This window comes from Apodemus sylvaticus, chromosome 21 (genome assembly GCF_947179515.1).
Source record: "Apodemus sylvaticus chromosome 21, mApoSyl1.1, whole genome shotgun sequence".
Classification (NCBI taxonomy): Eukaryota; Metazoa; Chordata; class Mammalia; order Rodentia; family Muridae; genus Apodemus; species Apodemus sylvaticus.
The window spans coordinates 36,934,228-36,948,356 of NC_067492.1; the positions used below are offsets into that span (position 1 = coordinate 36,934,228).

At 41.9% G+C, this 14,129-nt stretch overlaps 1 protein-coding gene across 2 annotated transcripts in view; it reads left to right on the top strand.

Moving 5' to 3' along the window:
* The window catches only part of Ces5a (carboxylesterase 5A), a 30,052-nt gene extending 28,384 nt beyond the window's left edge, over window positions 1–1,668 (top strand). For both annotated transcript variants that reach the window (XM_052166599.1, XM_052166600.1), the window contains exons 12-13: window positions 1,280–1,352; window positions 1,437–1,668. In XM_052166599.1, the coding sequence (XP_052022559.1) occupies window positions 1,280–1,352; window positions 1,437–1,668 (305 nt within the window). The remainder of the gene's footprint in view (window positions 1–1,279; window positions 1,353–1,436) is intronic.
* Window positions 1,669–14,129: the final 12,461 nt, after the last annotated feature.

Here is a 14,129-nt window from a genome sequence, read left to right on the forward strand (position 1 = left end):
ATGGAAATGTAGATGTGTGGGTAGCTTTTAATGTATGCAGCCCGTTCAATTTCAGACACAGCAGGAAAACAGCAGACGACCCTTGGCTAGTGAATCATTCTATCCTAAATCAATCCTTGTTTGGAAGAATGGTACATTTTATCTGGTCTATTCCAGCAGGTGTGGGAAACAGACAATTGCATATGTTAGAAGAAGACCATAAATATTTACAGTATGAACAGTCCTTAGCCTAACAATTCTGTGTGCAGAAGTTTTGGGTAATTATATCCACATGTGGAAAAACAAAAACATATACAAAACATTGCCTTTTCCAACAAAGATGAGATACCATGCTAATATCTGTCAGTGGAATGTTGGATACACATACTATGTTTAATACTTTCTTATGTGCAATTTCTTTGAACATTGAGTATATTATGATTTTATAGAACACTAATTGGCAGATTTAAAGATGACAATGTAGAACTTGTAGATATAATTTCCAGATCCAGCTTCTTTAGAGAGAACAAGGTTTGAAACATGTGCCCATGCATGAACAGATGTGTAGAGAGGTGTGTCCACCTGTGCCGTGTGCCCATCTTCCTGAACATATCCAAAACACTGATAATAGTGCTTGCCTTTGAGCTGGCAGTTAATATCTGCAGGGCAGTGATGAGATTTACCTGCTCTGTATGAGTTATTGCAAGTGATGGAGGAAAAGTGATTTAATGTGTGTGTGTGTGGGGGAGGTGCAGATGCTATATGCAAATTGATGTTTTATAGAAGGGTTGTTAATATCCTTGGAATTTATTACTGTCAGGGGCATCTTGGAAACAACCTTTAGCAGACAGCAGTGGATGGCTGGAGAGAGAGAGACAAAGAGAGAGAGAGACAGAGAGAGACAGAGAGACAGACAGAGACAGACAGAGACAGAGAGACAGAGAGACACAGAGAGACACAGAGAGACACAGAGATACACAGGGAGACAGTCACATACACAGAGACAGAGAGAGTCAAAGAAACAGAGAGACAGACAGGGAAAGAGAGAGAGAGAGAGAGAGAGAGAGAGAGAGAGAGAGAGCAAGCAAGCTCTATGTCCAAATGGGAATGGGTAGAACAGAGGATCAGTGCATTGTATGGAAGCCAGGATTCCTTGGGGAGGTGCCTCTGCTGCACATTGGAGCTCGGACTTAAGGATTCGGTGAGGGGGGGTCAAGGCATGACTGGGCTCACCAGTGGGAGGAGTCTTGGGATCACTGTGAGCCAGGTAAGCATTTGCATTTCTGTTCATCTCCTACAGAGGAAGCCACTGAGGAAGAGAAGTTGCTAAGCAAGCAGATGATGAAATACTGGGCCAACTTTGCCAGGAGTGGGTGAGTGAGCCAGCCAGCCTCCTTGCAGTTGGGGGATGCCCAACTTAGGATGACCCTCTTACTGGTGTCTGCTCTCGCTTTCAGGGATCCTAATGGAGACGACCTGCCTCTGTGGCCAGTCTACGATCAGAACGAACAGTACCTGAAGCTGGACATCAACATCAGCACTGGACAGAGACTGAAAGACCGGAGAGTGGAATTTTGGACAGACACCCTCCCCCTGATCTTGTCTGCTTCCAAAGCGCTGCTCAGTCCCGCTTTCTCCTTAATCCTCTTTTCACTACTGTTGTCTTTCCTTCTCTCTGTTGCTTCTTAGAAGTCATCATTGTTTAGTTCTGATTTTCTTCTAAGTTTCTCCCTCAGTCATTATCCCTGTTCCCAGTTGAGCTGCTTTCCTGGGGATTTCTGTGTGCTAATCTGCTTTAGCTGGTGTTTTATGGGCTTAGGGATGAACCTCATAAAATTCTTTTCAGCATCAAAAAAAAAATTCAATTTGTCTTGGAAGGTAATGAAATTTTCTCAATGAGTCTGGAGGAGGGCTGGTCCATTACTTGTCATAGAATGATCCCATTACTCATATGAAATAAAATCAGAATGCAAAATGTATGCAGGGAACACAATTTAATTTGTTCTCATAAATCCCTTCCCACCCTCAGCAGTCAAGATGCAACTGTTAGATACAATAGGAGTCCCTTAGCCCAGAGTAGTGCAGCTTTTAGTATGAGCCACGTCTTGGCACCTCTGGGTTCGATCTGTGTCTTAGTGAGATATGTGGGGGAGGGGAACTTGCTGGAAATGTTCTGCTCTGACATCATTCAAGGTCCAGGGGTGTGGAGGTCTAAAACCAGACAGCAAGGGTCGGGCCAAGAACAAGAAGAAAAGGGGCTTTGATGTTGTATTTGGTTAAAAGTGATTCCCCCCCCCCAAAGTGATTCCTCAATTCATCAAAGCTATACCAAGTGCATCATATGTACCAGGTATGTCCCCAATGAGTACAGTGGGTTTTAGGAAAGATCCACACCTCTGAATATCTTAGGATATAAATTTGGTGAGTGCTACTCAGGAAAGGCAAGGTGTGTTAAGATTTAGAAGAGAGGGGACTTGGTGTAGAGCAAAGCTGTAGGCTTTCTTTGGAGAACTCACATTTGAGCTAGAAAGGATGGAATCAAGTTAGTCACCTGGGAGATGTGTGTGTGTTTGTGTGTGTGTGTGTGTGTGTTTTCTTCTTGCCACCATTCAAAAACAAAATTAAGGTGACTCTCTTACTCTATATATCCCTACTTTACCTGTATAACTTGCCCCAGTATCTTGTTTTTGCTGTGACTGCTTCAGGATTATATATAATGTACAAACATCAGGCAGGGTTCTGTGATGCCAGTAACTTTGCATTTATCAGGCTTTCAAAGATCTCCAATTGACAGACTGGCTCCAACTGCCCATTCTTCAGCCCACGGGGGAAAAAAAAAGAAAAGAAATGGTTTGTAATTAGTAGTGGACTAATTTTATTGCAGGAACTTTGTATTCAAGGCCGTCTTTTCAACTTCTCTAGGAAATCAAAACAAATTCTGGAGTCAGCATAATTCTGCCCCCATTTGCTGCGAACCAATGGACCACTTTGGTACATGCCGGAAGGCAGCTCTTCCTCAAGACTGTCACTGACAGTATCCAGGAAGCTGGGATGCCCTTCCACAGCAAGTCTCTGCCTCTACTTAGTCTACGACACCATCCAAAACTGTGGGCTAACTCTAGCTCAAGTAGTTTTGGAACAGGTGGATCAGAGATACCTGGATCTCTTTATGGTTCTAGAAAGCGGTCACTCCATTTATAAGGGAAATAGAAAATTTCATGACCTCTGCAGCTATTGAGAGATCTTTCCTTTATTGATATATGGAAAAACTCTCAGGTAGAAGCACTTATATAAACCAGCAAAAAAAAAAAAATGTTACAGCGCTGGGGCAGTCTATAGAGTGTTTGGCTTCCAAGTGTGAGCAACAGACTTCACATACAATTTTTAGGTGTGGTGGTAAGCACCCCTAATCCTAGTGTCGGGGAGGTGGAAACTAGAGGATCCCTGGGGCACTGGCTGACCAATCTAGCCTCATTAATGAGATCCAGGTCTGTAAGAGACCCCATCTTAAAGGGTATGGGCTGAATTCCTGAGGGAGAGTGACACCTGACATTGTCCTTTGTTTTCCACATGCATACACATGTGCCATGTACACACATGTGAACACACATGAACACAATGCATTATATTACTACTACATTAAACGATGTTGAATGTTTCACATGCATTGCCAGTGTCCAGCATCCTTGAGTAGGGTTCTAATTTTGGCAGGTGTCTTTCTAGTGACATTTTCAAGTCACCCAGATGTAGAGTCCTATCCCATTCTCTTCACAAGCAATCTGATGTGTTGTGGATTGTTGACATATAAATGAAGGTTTGTGTATCTTAGGGTTACCAATGCTGTGAAGAGACACCATGTCCTCAGCAACTCTTATAAAGGACATTTAATCAGGGTTGTCTTACAGTTTCAGAGGTTCAGTCCATTATCATGGCAAGAAACATGGCAGTGTCCAAGCAGGCATGGTGCTGGAGGAGCTGAGAGTTCTCCATCTTGTTTGGAAGGCAAACAGGAGGACACTGGCTTCCAGGAAGCTATGAGGAGGGTCTCAAAGCCTACTCCAAAGTGACATACTTCCTCCAACAAGGCCACACCTCCTAATAGTGCCACTCCCTGGATCATGCATATTCAAGCCATCTCATGATGTCTGTGTTTGCTTGTTTGGTTGTGACTCCCCTCTCAGGGGCATAGAGGAATCATTTGGATGAATATTCTAGTATCCAGTGGTTAACCAATCTCCAGGTACAATGACGTAGAAGCCCACTGCATGGGCCCTGGACATCTGTATTTTCAGTTCACAGATGTCTGATGCTCACTCTGATTAAGAACCCACAAGTCCATGTTCAGCCTATGTATATATACATTCTCTCCAGAAGTCTGTTTTAAATCCTGGATAAGGATGAGTAGTACAGTTCCATTTTTAATCTTTGGCATTTTGAGACACATTTCATGTAGCCTGGTCTGGCTTTGAACTCCATACATAACTGAGAATGACAACCTTGGACTCCTACCTCCCGGTGCTGGAATTATCAATATATGCCTTCGCTCCTAGCTTTAGAGGTGTCTAATTTCATGAGCTACTTTGGGAATGACTATTTTTTAACTTAAGAAAAATATTTATGGAATCAAGATTTTTAAGAACAAGGGCTCATGTAAGGCCAGATTCTTTAAGTGTACTCTCTGTGAGCTATTTTAATTCACCAACTGGAAGACCACGGTGCCTCCTTCTCATCTGCAATACAGTGTGCAGGTTATAGCAGCCATCTATGATTTCCTCCGTTGTACAAATACAAAGTATGTAATAACTTCATTATGTGAGGCTAAATACATTTTTTATTCTTATAGAAAGCCTTTTTAGCTACCCCACTTCCAATCTTGGGCCCCTTTCATTTAATCAAACAAGATCAAGATTTAGGAACAAAACACGTCTTTACCTGTGAATCTCGTAGTGTCCAGAAGATGGCAGCACGACAACAAGGAAAAGGTGCTACCTCCTGCTGGAGGCTCCAGGCAGCTGAGGCACTACTGTTACCACCTAGGATGGAACATAAGTGAACTAGAAAGAACAATATCTTCATCTTTCATTTTTGCTGTAATATTTGGCATGAGAAGCAATGTTCTCCTTTACCTAAAAGGCTAGACTCACAGGCAAAAGGGAGGTTGAGCAGGGTCTGAAGGGTTTTGTTTTGCACTTTGTGTAAAGTTCCTGAAGAACCTAAGGTAAGACAGACCTTCGTTCCAGGCTTAGCTTTTCTTCTGTTCTCCAGATGGCCTCCAAACTGTGGATCGTTTTTGCTAAAGTCAAAAACCCAATTCTCCTCTCCTCAGCCTCTGGCCAGAGATGCTTATCAGCTTCCATCTTTCTCAGAGGTGGAGAGAGACTAAGGACTGTGCTCAGTCTTACACTGAGGAAGATACCATACCTGGTACTTCCCACACATCTTGACCACAGCTGAGAGAGATGCCAGTTTGCTCTTAACCTTGGTTTTCTGCTAAAGTACGTTTAAGTGTGCCTCAACTGTTCCTTGGGAAGGAAAGGGTAGTTAAAAAAAACAAAGCAAAACCAGAACAGCAACAAAACAAGAATAAATATATTAATAATAAGGAGGAGAAGGAGGGGGAGGAGGAAAAAGAGGAGGAGGAGGAGGAGAATCTATTCTGCCATTTGAGTACGTCAAAATACAGGGCACACGTCACTTACTGATGAACGTTGGCTTGAATGGATTGGAGCTCATGTGTAGACTTAAGGATGACTAGTAAGGGGACCTGACAGGAATTGTGAGTGCTGTGACAGGGAGGAGGCAAGTATGCAGGCGGGGGAGGGGCTGACTAGCACACACTGCGCTTATGAGGAGGTTGCTAGAGTACATGTGACAGCTTATGGGGACAGCTTTCATGCTCAGATCTGTAGGAAATACTCAGAAAAAGATAAAAACCCAGAAAGTCATATTAGTCCATCGTCTGTTACCATAACAACATACTCAAGGCTGAGAAGCTTGCAAAGATGAAAAGCGTATTGAACCCACAGTCATGGGGCCTAAGGGCATAGTGTTGGTGTATGCTTGACTTCAGGGCAGATGACACGGCAGAGGTGGGAGCATGTTCAGAAGAGAGCACCTGTGGGGAAGATAGTCTCACCTGCGAACGGCAGCATGAATCTATTCCATCCTTCCACAGTCAACAAATACCACAGCTGAATGTTGGAGAGCCAAACACCCTATCCAAACTTCTATCCCTTGAGTGGAAGCAGGCCCAGAGAGAAGCTTGCTTTGTATAAGTCTTGAATTCCTTGCCTGATTTCCCTCAGAGAAGGACCAGGACGTAGAAGTTGTAGGCTGACATAAATGCTTTCTTCTCCAAGCTCAGGAGATGATTGCAGTGACCGTGACCCATGATCAATCTAATGCCTGTCACCTACCTGGCAATGGTGCTCAAGATAGTTGTCTGTATGTTAGCAAGTGACTATTGATGGTTTATTTCCCACACAAGTAGGTTGTTTTTTAGGTATATATCATTTTGCAGATAGAGTATATTTTTTATATTTTATTTTTATATATATTTTTATAATAATAAAAATATTTATATTTTCCCACTTAACTTTTTATTTTATCATTTAATTTTTAAGTATGTTGACATATTTCCCACATTTACCTTTAATTTATTGCATGTAATAGTTGCCTTTCATTTATAAAAAAGTGTCTGAAATTAAAAATTAGTGCATTTAAAGAAATCTAAAGAAGACCCAGTGGCATAGATGGTATGCTGATATGATGTGAACCTTCGAATATAAAGCAGAATGGGTGGGAATGGGGGAGGGGGTGGGTTCATGGATGAGATGCCCCTTCAAAGTATGCCTGGGTAACTCATTTCCTCTCCCTAGGTCCCCTCTCCTGACAGTGCATTCAGCTGTGGATTCATCAAAGAATCATTAAACTGCCCAAGTCAGTGTCCTCATGATCCACTCACATCAATAGCACCATAATCTGGGGCCCCGTATTCAACACTTAGAAGATACAGTTAGACACATGATGATGAAATCACAACATCAGCAACTTGGGTAAAGTGCATGATCATGTCTGAACTTGAAGGCCTAGAACCATTAGAGATACTAGACCACAGAAGCTGAGAGATGTGTCCTAACATCCTAGCTGAGCAACTTTGGGGCTTCAAGTTGCTCTGCAGGGTTGCACTTTCTTCTTAGGACCCAGATAGCCCAATTATATCTGACTCTGAGGCTGGGGTTCTACAATGGAGGAAGTCTTATATACAAAGTTGGATATGTTTATCCACATCTGCTATGGACTTGTTACCGACTGTTCAGATGAAAGAGAGTAGACATGGTTTGGGGGCCCTAAAGGAATTCTGGGAAACCCTTTGAAGGTGGGAGGTGTTTCCTCTACATTAGATGATGTAGTTGGTCTGTTTATGAAGGAGAGTGATTGAGCTTTGGGGTGGGGACAGCACATCCTTTAAGAGGAGCACAGAGAAGTCAGAGAACTGTAGCAGTACCATGATGTAGTCCCATGCTCTGGTCCTGGTCTCTCTGTCTCTGCTTGCATGGCTTATAGTGAGTCCCCTGAAATACAAATATATAGAAACCCTGTTCCAGGGAAGAGGTGGGAAGAACTGTAAGGGCTGATGGGTTTGGTTCTGTAGCATGCTTTATTTTCTGAACTTGGACTTGAAGTTGAAGAAGTGTCCAATCAGCCATGGTCATGAAAGATAACACAGAAGTGTTGCAGGATTTTCCCTGTCCAATCATTAGGGCAATGGAAGGCCTGTGATTGGATAGGAAAATGGAGAAGGAGCTAGGAGTTAGGGAGACAGAGGTCACAGGAGGAGAACTGAGATGGCTTCCGACATGGACCTGCATGACATTTACTAGCCACAATGTGTTTATAAGGTGAGAAATATTGGGATAAAGCTTTTACCTTTATCAATTGGCTCTAAAATTATTGTATTGACATCTTGTATAATAGGTATAACATTTATATTTATGTATAATATAACATGTATGATATTATTTATATAGAAACTGATTGGTTAATTAAGCCTTAAGAGTTGATTCTACTGGGTAATTAGGTGGTGAGGAGGCAGATTGTGGAGTGTTGCGTGGTAGTGAGAGGAAATTGTGGTTCCCCGCCAGAGAGATGGTGAGCAGAGGGACCACTGAGTGAGATGGCCTAGCAGAGGCCCTACGGCCCTGCAGGGCTGGAGAGTTTGCAGGCCAGGGCCGGAGAGTTTGCAGGCCTAGAGACCAGCAGCTCCAGAGAGTTGGACTTGGCAGGAGCACCGGAGTGTGGTCAGAACCCATGAAGAGTTGGCGGGTTGATTATTTTTTAATATTTATGACAACACAGAAGACCATAAAATTCCTGAGATCTCTGCAGGCATCAGGTTCAGGAAGCCAGGGTGCTAACTGCAGGTTTCTCTCAGGGGGATTAAAAGAGATTGGATTATTTACTCCTCGATTCTTAGTCTAATTCTAGTTAGATCTGAAATATCTAAAATGGATCTTTAAAATGATGTAGAATTTTAGCAGAGTATTAAAGTATCAACTAGTTCCAGCTGGAACATAGGTCTAAACCCAGCTCAGGCTGTTAGCTGTGTGTCCTGTGGGCAGACATTTGTTTCTGTGTGCTGGATGACCCTATGTTTAAAATAGGGATTATATTTATTAGGCTGTGGTGAGAGGAAAATCAGTGCTTGTTTCCAGAACAGTTAGGATAGGCTAAGGGAGGGTATACACACAGGACGTGAGAGTTGCTAAAAGGCACCAGGTCATTCAGTAGGTACTGGGTAGACAGACTGTGGGCAAAGGCCTTCTTGTGTTTTTGCTGAAAGAAGTGGGGAGGTAGAGGAAACTGGTATGTAGAGTTATTTCAGAAGACTTTGGGGTACATGTGCTGTTCCCAGTTTTCTGGTGTTTAGTTTTGGGTGACTGGATTGTGGATTCTGGAGTGGGTGGATACAGGTACAGGAAATGAGAGTGTTCCCACCCCCACCCCCTTCTCTTTACAACAGGAAAGAAGGAAAACAGAATCCATGATTAGTAGGGATGTATGATGAGGAGCCTTGTCGTCGTTACATAGAGGGAGAAACTGAGGCTCCCATGGAAATGCACTTGCCCAAGGTCACCTGAAAACCACATCTGGACACATCTCTGATTCCAGAATCTAGCCCAGGGCTCATATATCAGAGCCAGGACAGCCAAAGCCTCTTCAGGATTTTATGTTTTTTCTGGGAATGTGACATTATGAGAGGCCTGGTGCTGAGTGCAAGGCAGAGCTAGGAAGGACTCAGATTTCAAGTGGGATGTTATTCTGGCAATGCCAACCTATTTTCACCTTCAGGAGCTCCATATCATCTGCTTTCAGATTCTGCTTACACATCAGTTACATAAACATAGTAATGGGCACCTAGCAAGGTTTCTTTGAGGAATTAATTGTTCGAGGGACTGGAGCCCACACCGGGCACACAGTAAGTGCCTGATGCGTGTACCTGCGCACAGTTCCTGTTATGTAAGTGGAAACTGCTCATGGCCTTTTCTTTCCTTTTCTTTTCTTTTTTCTTTTTTTCTTTTCTTTTCTTTTCTTTTTCTTTCCTTCTTTCTTTCTTTCTTTCCTTTCTTTCTTTCTTTCTTTCTCTTTCTTTCTTTCTTTCCTTCTTTCTCTCTTTCTTTCTTTCCTTCTTTCTTTCTTTCTTTCTTTCTTTCTTTCTTTCTTTCTTTCTTTCTTTCTTTCTTTCTTTCTTTCTTTCTTTCTTTCTTTCTTTCTTTTTTTTGCCCTTCCTCTTGGAATTTATTCCCCATGGAATTCACCAAGCACAAAGGCAAGCTGCAAGGCTGCTGACCATAGACATTCAGAGCTGTGGCGATGACTTATGAAGCAGGGATCTGGGTCTGTTACTTCATTTTTACAGTCCCTAGTATCAATGATTATGTATAGTGGGGCTATGTTTATGTTCTAGGATTAAAATCATTTTGAGTCAGAACACAATAAATTGGGGACTATCTGGACATGACTCCCTGAAAGTTCATAACAGTGATATTCATAATATTAGCAGCCACCATATAAAACAACCTGAATAGACATAGCATGGAATTGGCCACTGGCGTAACACTTGGATACTGTATTTATTTACTTATTTATTTATTTAGCCTCTCAATTTATACAAAATAACTTATTCAACAGGTTCTGTTAGTCCATACAATATGTAATACTTTATCAGTAATGTAGTTCATCTCTATAAATTATTAGTAATAATAATTACTCAAGAAACATCCAGAGTAAATAAGAGAATTAGAGGTTTAGATATTGTTTTTAAAACTTTTCCTGTAAGGCATTCCTATTATGTGGTCTATTATTTTGTTAGGTCATATCTAGGCTGTTGTTTTTGTCTCTAACCACACATACTTTCCTATCAGGAGCCACCTAGGAAAGGCTAAGGCTAGCAAGTATCTTACTGTATTTGTATGATCTTCTATGGGTGAGCTCTGAGGGGCAAGGCCTCAAGCTAATATGCCTTTCCTGTCACTATTATATAGCCCAAGAATTCCTGGGCATTGGGCCATCCTATTGAACAGATTTCTTGCAGATCAACAAAAGATGAACTTTCGTGAATTATGTTTAGGTGAATTAATGATTTTGTAGAATTCCTGATTTGATTAAAATAATTTTAGGAAGAAAGTTTTAAGAATTTTAAAGTTTTGCTTATCTTGCTAGAAAGATGTAATAAAGTTAGAATCAAGAATAGAATGTGCCCACTTCTCATAAGTAAAGGTTGCATAATAAGAAATACAATGAGCTTTATCGTTACACTAAAAAGAGATATAGGCTTGGGACAAATCTGTGTTCAAGGAAAAACATTCAGGTACAAGGATAAAGCCACAGGCCTGCACTATGATAGGCCAGGGCCTGTAAAAATTGTTGCTTTGAACTTATAATGAGCTTACAGTATGAAACACTTTGAACTTGTTGTAGATACCACTCTGTAACTCCCCTTTTATGTAACATTATATCTATATGGTAATTCATTTTTACGTAGAGATTTTTTTTTTTTTTTTTTTTTTGGTCTAGAGAATTTTCCAGTACTCTTCCTTTTTCAGAGACCGAGGATGGTCTCTGATTTAAAGTAATTTAGATTTTGGGGATGAATAAGAAAGTAAGGGTTGAGCCTTAATAGTAGTTTATGTGTCAGGTTGACAAGGGGTCAATTGTACTGGCTTGTTTTGTGTGTTAACTTGACACAGGCTGAAATTATCACAGAGAAAGGAGCTTCAGTTGGGACATGCCTTCATGAGATCCAGTTGTGGGGCATTTTCTCAATTAGTGATCAAGGGGGGAGGGCCCCTTGTGGATGGTACCATCCCTGGGCTGGTATTCTTTGGTTCTATAAGACAGCAGGCTGAGTAAGCCAGGGGAAGCATGCCAGCAAGGAACATGATGCTGATAGAGGATTTCAAGAAGGACATAAATAACTCCCTAAAAGAAGTACAGGAGAACATGAGTCAACAGGTAGAAGCCCTTAAAAAGGAAACAAAAATATCCCTTAAAGAAATAGAGGAGAATATGGGTCAACAGATAGAAGCCCATAAAGAAGAAACAGAAAAATCACTTAAAGAAATACAGGAGAACATGGGTCAACAGGCAGAAGCCCTTAAAAAAGGAAACACAAAAATACCTTAAAGAATTACAGGAAAACACAAACAAGTGAAGGAAACGAACAAAACCATCCAGGATCTAAAAACAGAAGTAGAAACAGCTAAGAAATCATAAAGGGAGACAACTCTGGAGATAGAAAACCATGGAAAGAAATCAGGAGTCATTTGATATTCAATTCTTTGTTTAGCTCTGTAACCCTTTTTTAATGGGGTTATTTGGCTATCTGGAGTTTACCTTCTTGAGTTCTTTGTATATCTTGGAGATAAGCCCTCTAGAGGTCAGATGTAAGGTTGGAAAAGATCTTTTCACAATTTGTTTGTTGCAGTTTTGTCTTTTTGACAATGTCCTCTGCCTTACAGAAATGCAGTAATTTTATGAGGTCCCATTTGTCAATTCTTGCTCTTAGGGAATAAGTTATTGGTGTTCTGTTCAGGAATTTTTCCACTGTGCTCATGTCCTCAAGGGTCTTCCCCAGTTTCTTTTTCTTTTTTTTATTAGTTTCAGTGTGTCTGGTTTTATGTGGATGTCCTTGATCCACTTGGACTTGAGCTTAGTACAAGGAGATAAGAATCCTTAGTCATCAGAGAAATGCAAATCAAAACAACCCTGAGATTTCACTTCACACCAGTCAGAATGGCTAAGATCAAAAACTCAGGAGAAAACAGATGCTGGCAAGGATGTGGAGAAAGAGCAACACTCCTCCACTACTGGTGGGGTTGCAAGCTGGTACAACCACTCTGGAAATCAGTCTGGTGGTTCCTCAGAAAACTGGGCATGATACTACCAGAGGACCCTGCTATACCACTCCTGGGCATATACCCAGAGGATTCCCCAGCATGTAATAAGGACACATGCTGCACTATGTTCATAGCAGCCCTATTTATAATAGCCAGAAGCTGGAAAGAATCCAGATATCCCTTAATGGAGAAATGGATACAGAAAATTTTGTATATATACATGTACTGGCTGGTTTTGTGTGTCAACTTGACACAGGCTGGCATTATCACAGAGAGAGGAGCTTCAGTTGGAGAAGTGCCTTCATGAGATCCAGCTGTGGGGCATTTTCTCAATTAGTGATCAAGGGGGGAAGGCCCCTTGTGGGTGGTACCATCCCTGGACTGGTATTCTTTGGTTCTATAAGAGAGCAGGCTGAGCAAGCCAGGGGAAACAAGCCAGTAAGAAACATTTCTCCATGGCCTCTGCATCAGCTCCTGCTTCCAACCCTGCTTGAGTTCCGGTTCTGACTTCCTTTTGTGATGAACAGCAATGCAGAAGTGTAAGCTGAATAAACCCTTTCCTTCCCAACTTGCTTCTTGGTCATGATGTTTGTGCAGGAATAGAAACTCTAACTAAGACAAATTGGTACCAGTGTAGTGGGGTATTCCTGTGACAACCTGACCATGTTCTGGGGAGGACTGTGGAAGGACTTTGGAACTTTGAGCTAGAAAAGCCATTAGAATATTAAGAGCTCGGTGGAAAGTTCTGTAGGAGCTTGGAAGACAATGTTAAGAACAGTGCAGAAGATGGGGGCCTGGCTTGTGAAATTTCAGAGGGAAGATTAAAGACTCTTACAGTGGCCATGTTTTGATTGTGAAGATTCTGTGGTTTTGGTTAGCTGGGGCTGAAGAATCAGCTGTGATTAACAAGATACCAGAACCACTAAAGCAAACCTTTGTGTTACTGGGACTATTGATGCTGGTTAGCTAGAGCTAAGAAGTTAGTGGTGATTAAGAAGAGATCAGCATTACTGAGGTGAAATCTTCTGGGAAGTGTTTTCTGAGAGCACAGAGGCTGTGTTCCAGAGATAGACACAGTTGTATTTTGTGCTGTGGCTGGACTTGGTACTGTGTAAGAGTCACCCAGTTGGTACTGATTTTGAAGGCATGAAGAAGTCATGAAGAGCAGATGAGGCTCTTGACACAGTGAGAGGCCACGGAAGGCCATTGGTAAAGTTGCAGCCTTAGTTGCAATTGATGACCCAGGACTTGAGGGGTCATGCATAGGAGCAGAGGCTTGCCACCATGAAGAGAGTCTATGAGAGGCTATTGGTGAAGCCTAATTACAGTGGAAGATAGCAGTGTTTTGGAGATGCCAGTACCATGTGAGACCACCAAGAACAGCAGTAGCAGTGGAGTACAGGCAGCTGGAGTCTAGAAGACAAGCTGTGTGCTATAAAGGGCAGAGCCAGAGGAGTGACCCAAGCCCTTGGAGGAGCCCGGAAGATCGTGAGTTGGATCACAGACATTGAACCATTGGAGTTTGAGTTTTGCTTTTGGTTGTGACTGTGCCCTGATATGTTTCCCTCTTGAAGGAAGAAAGTATTTTAGTGGAGCCCACAGTTAAGAGAGTTTGAATTTTTAAAAGACTTTGGATTTTAAAGATATTGGACATTTTAAAGTGATTGAACTTTTAATATGTAAAGACTGTGGGACTTTTAAAGTAATTTAGATCTTGGGGATGAATAAGAAAGTAAGGGTTGAGCCTTAACA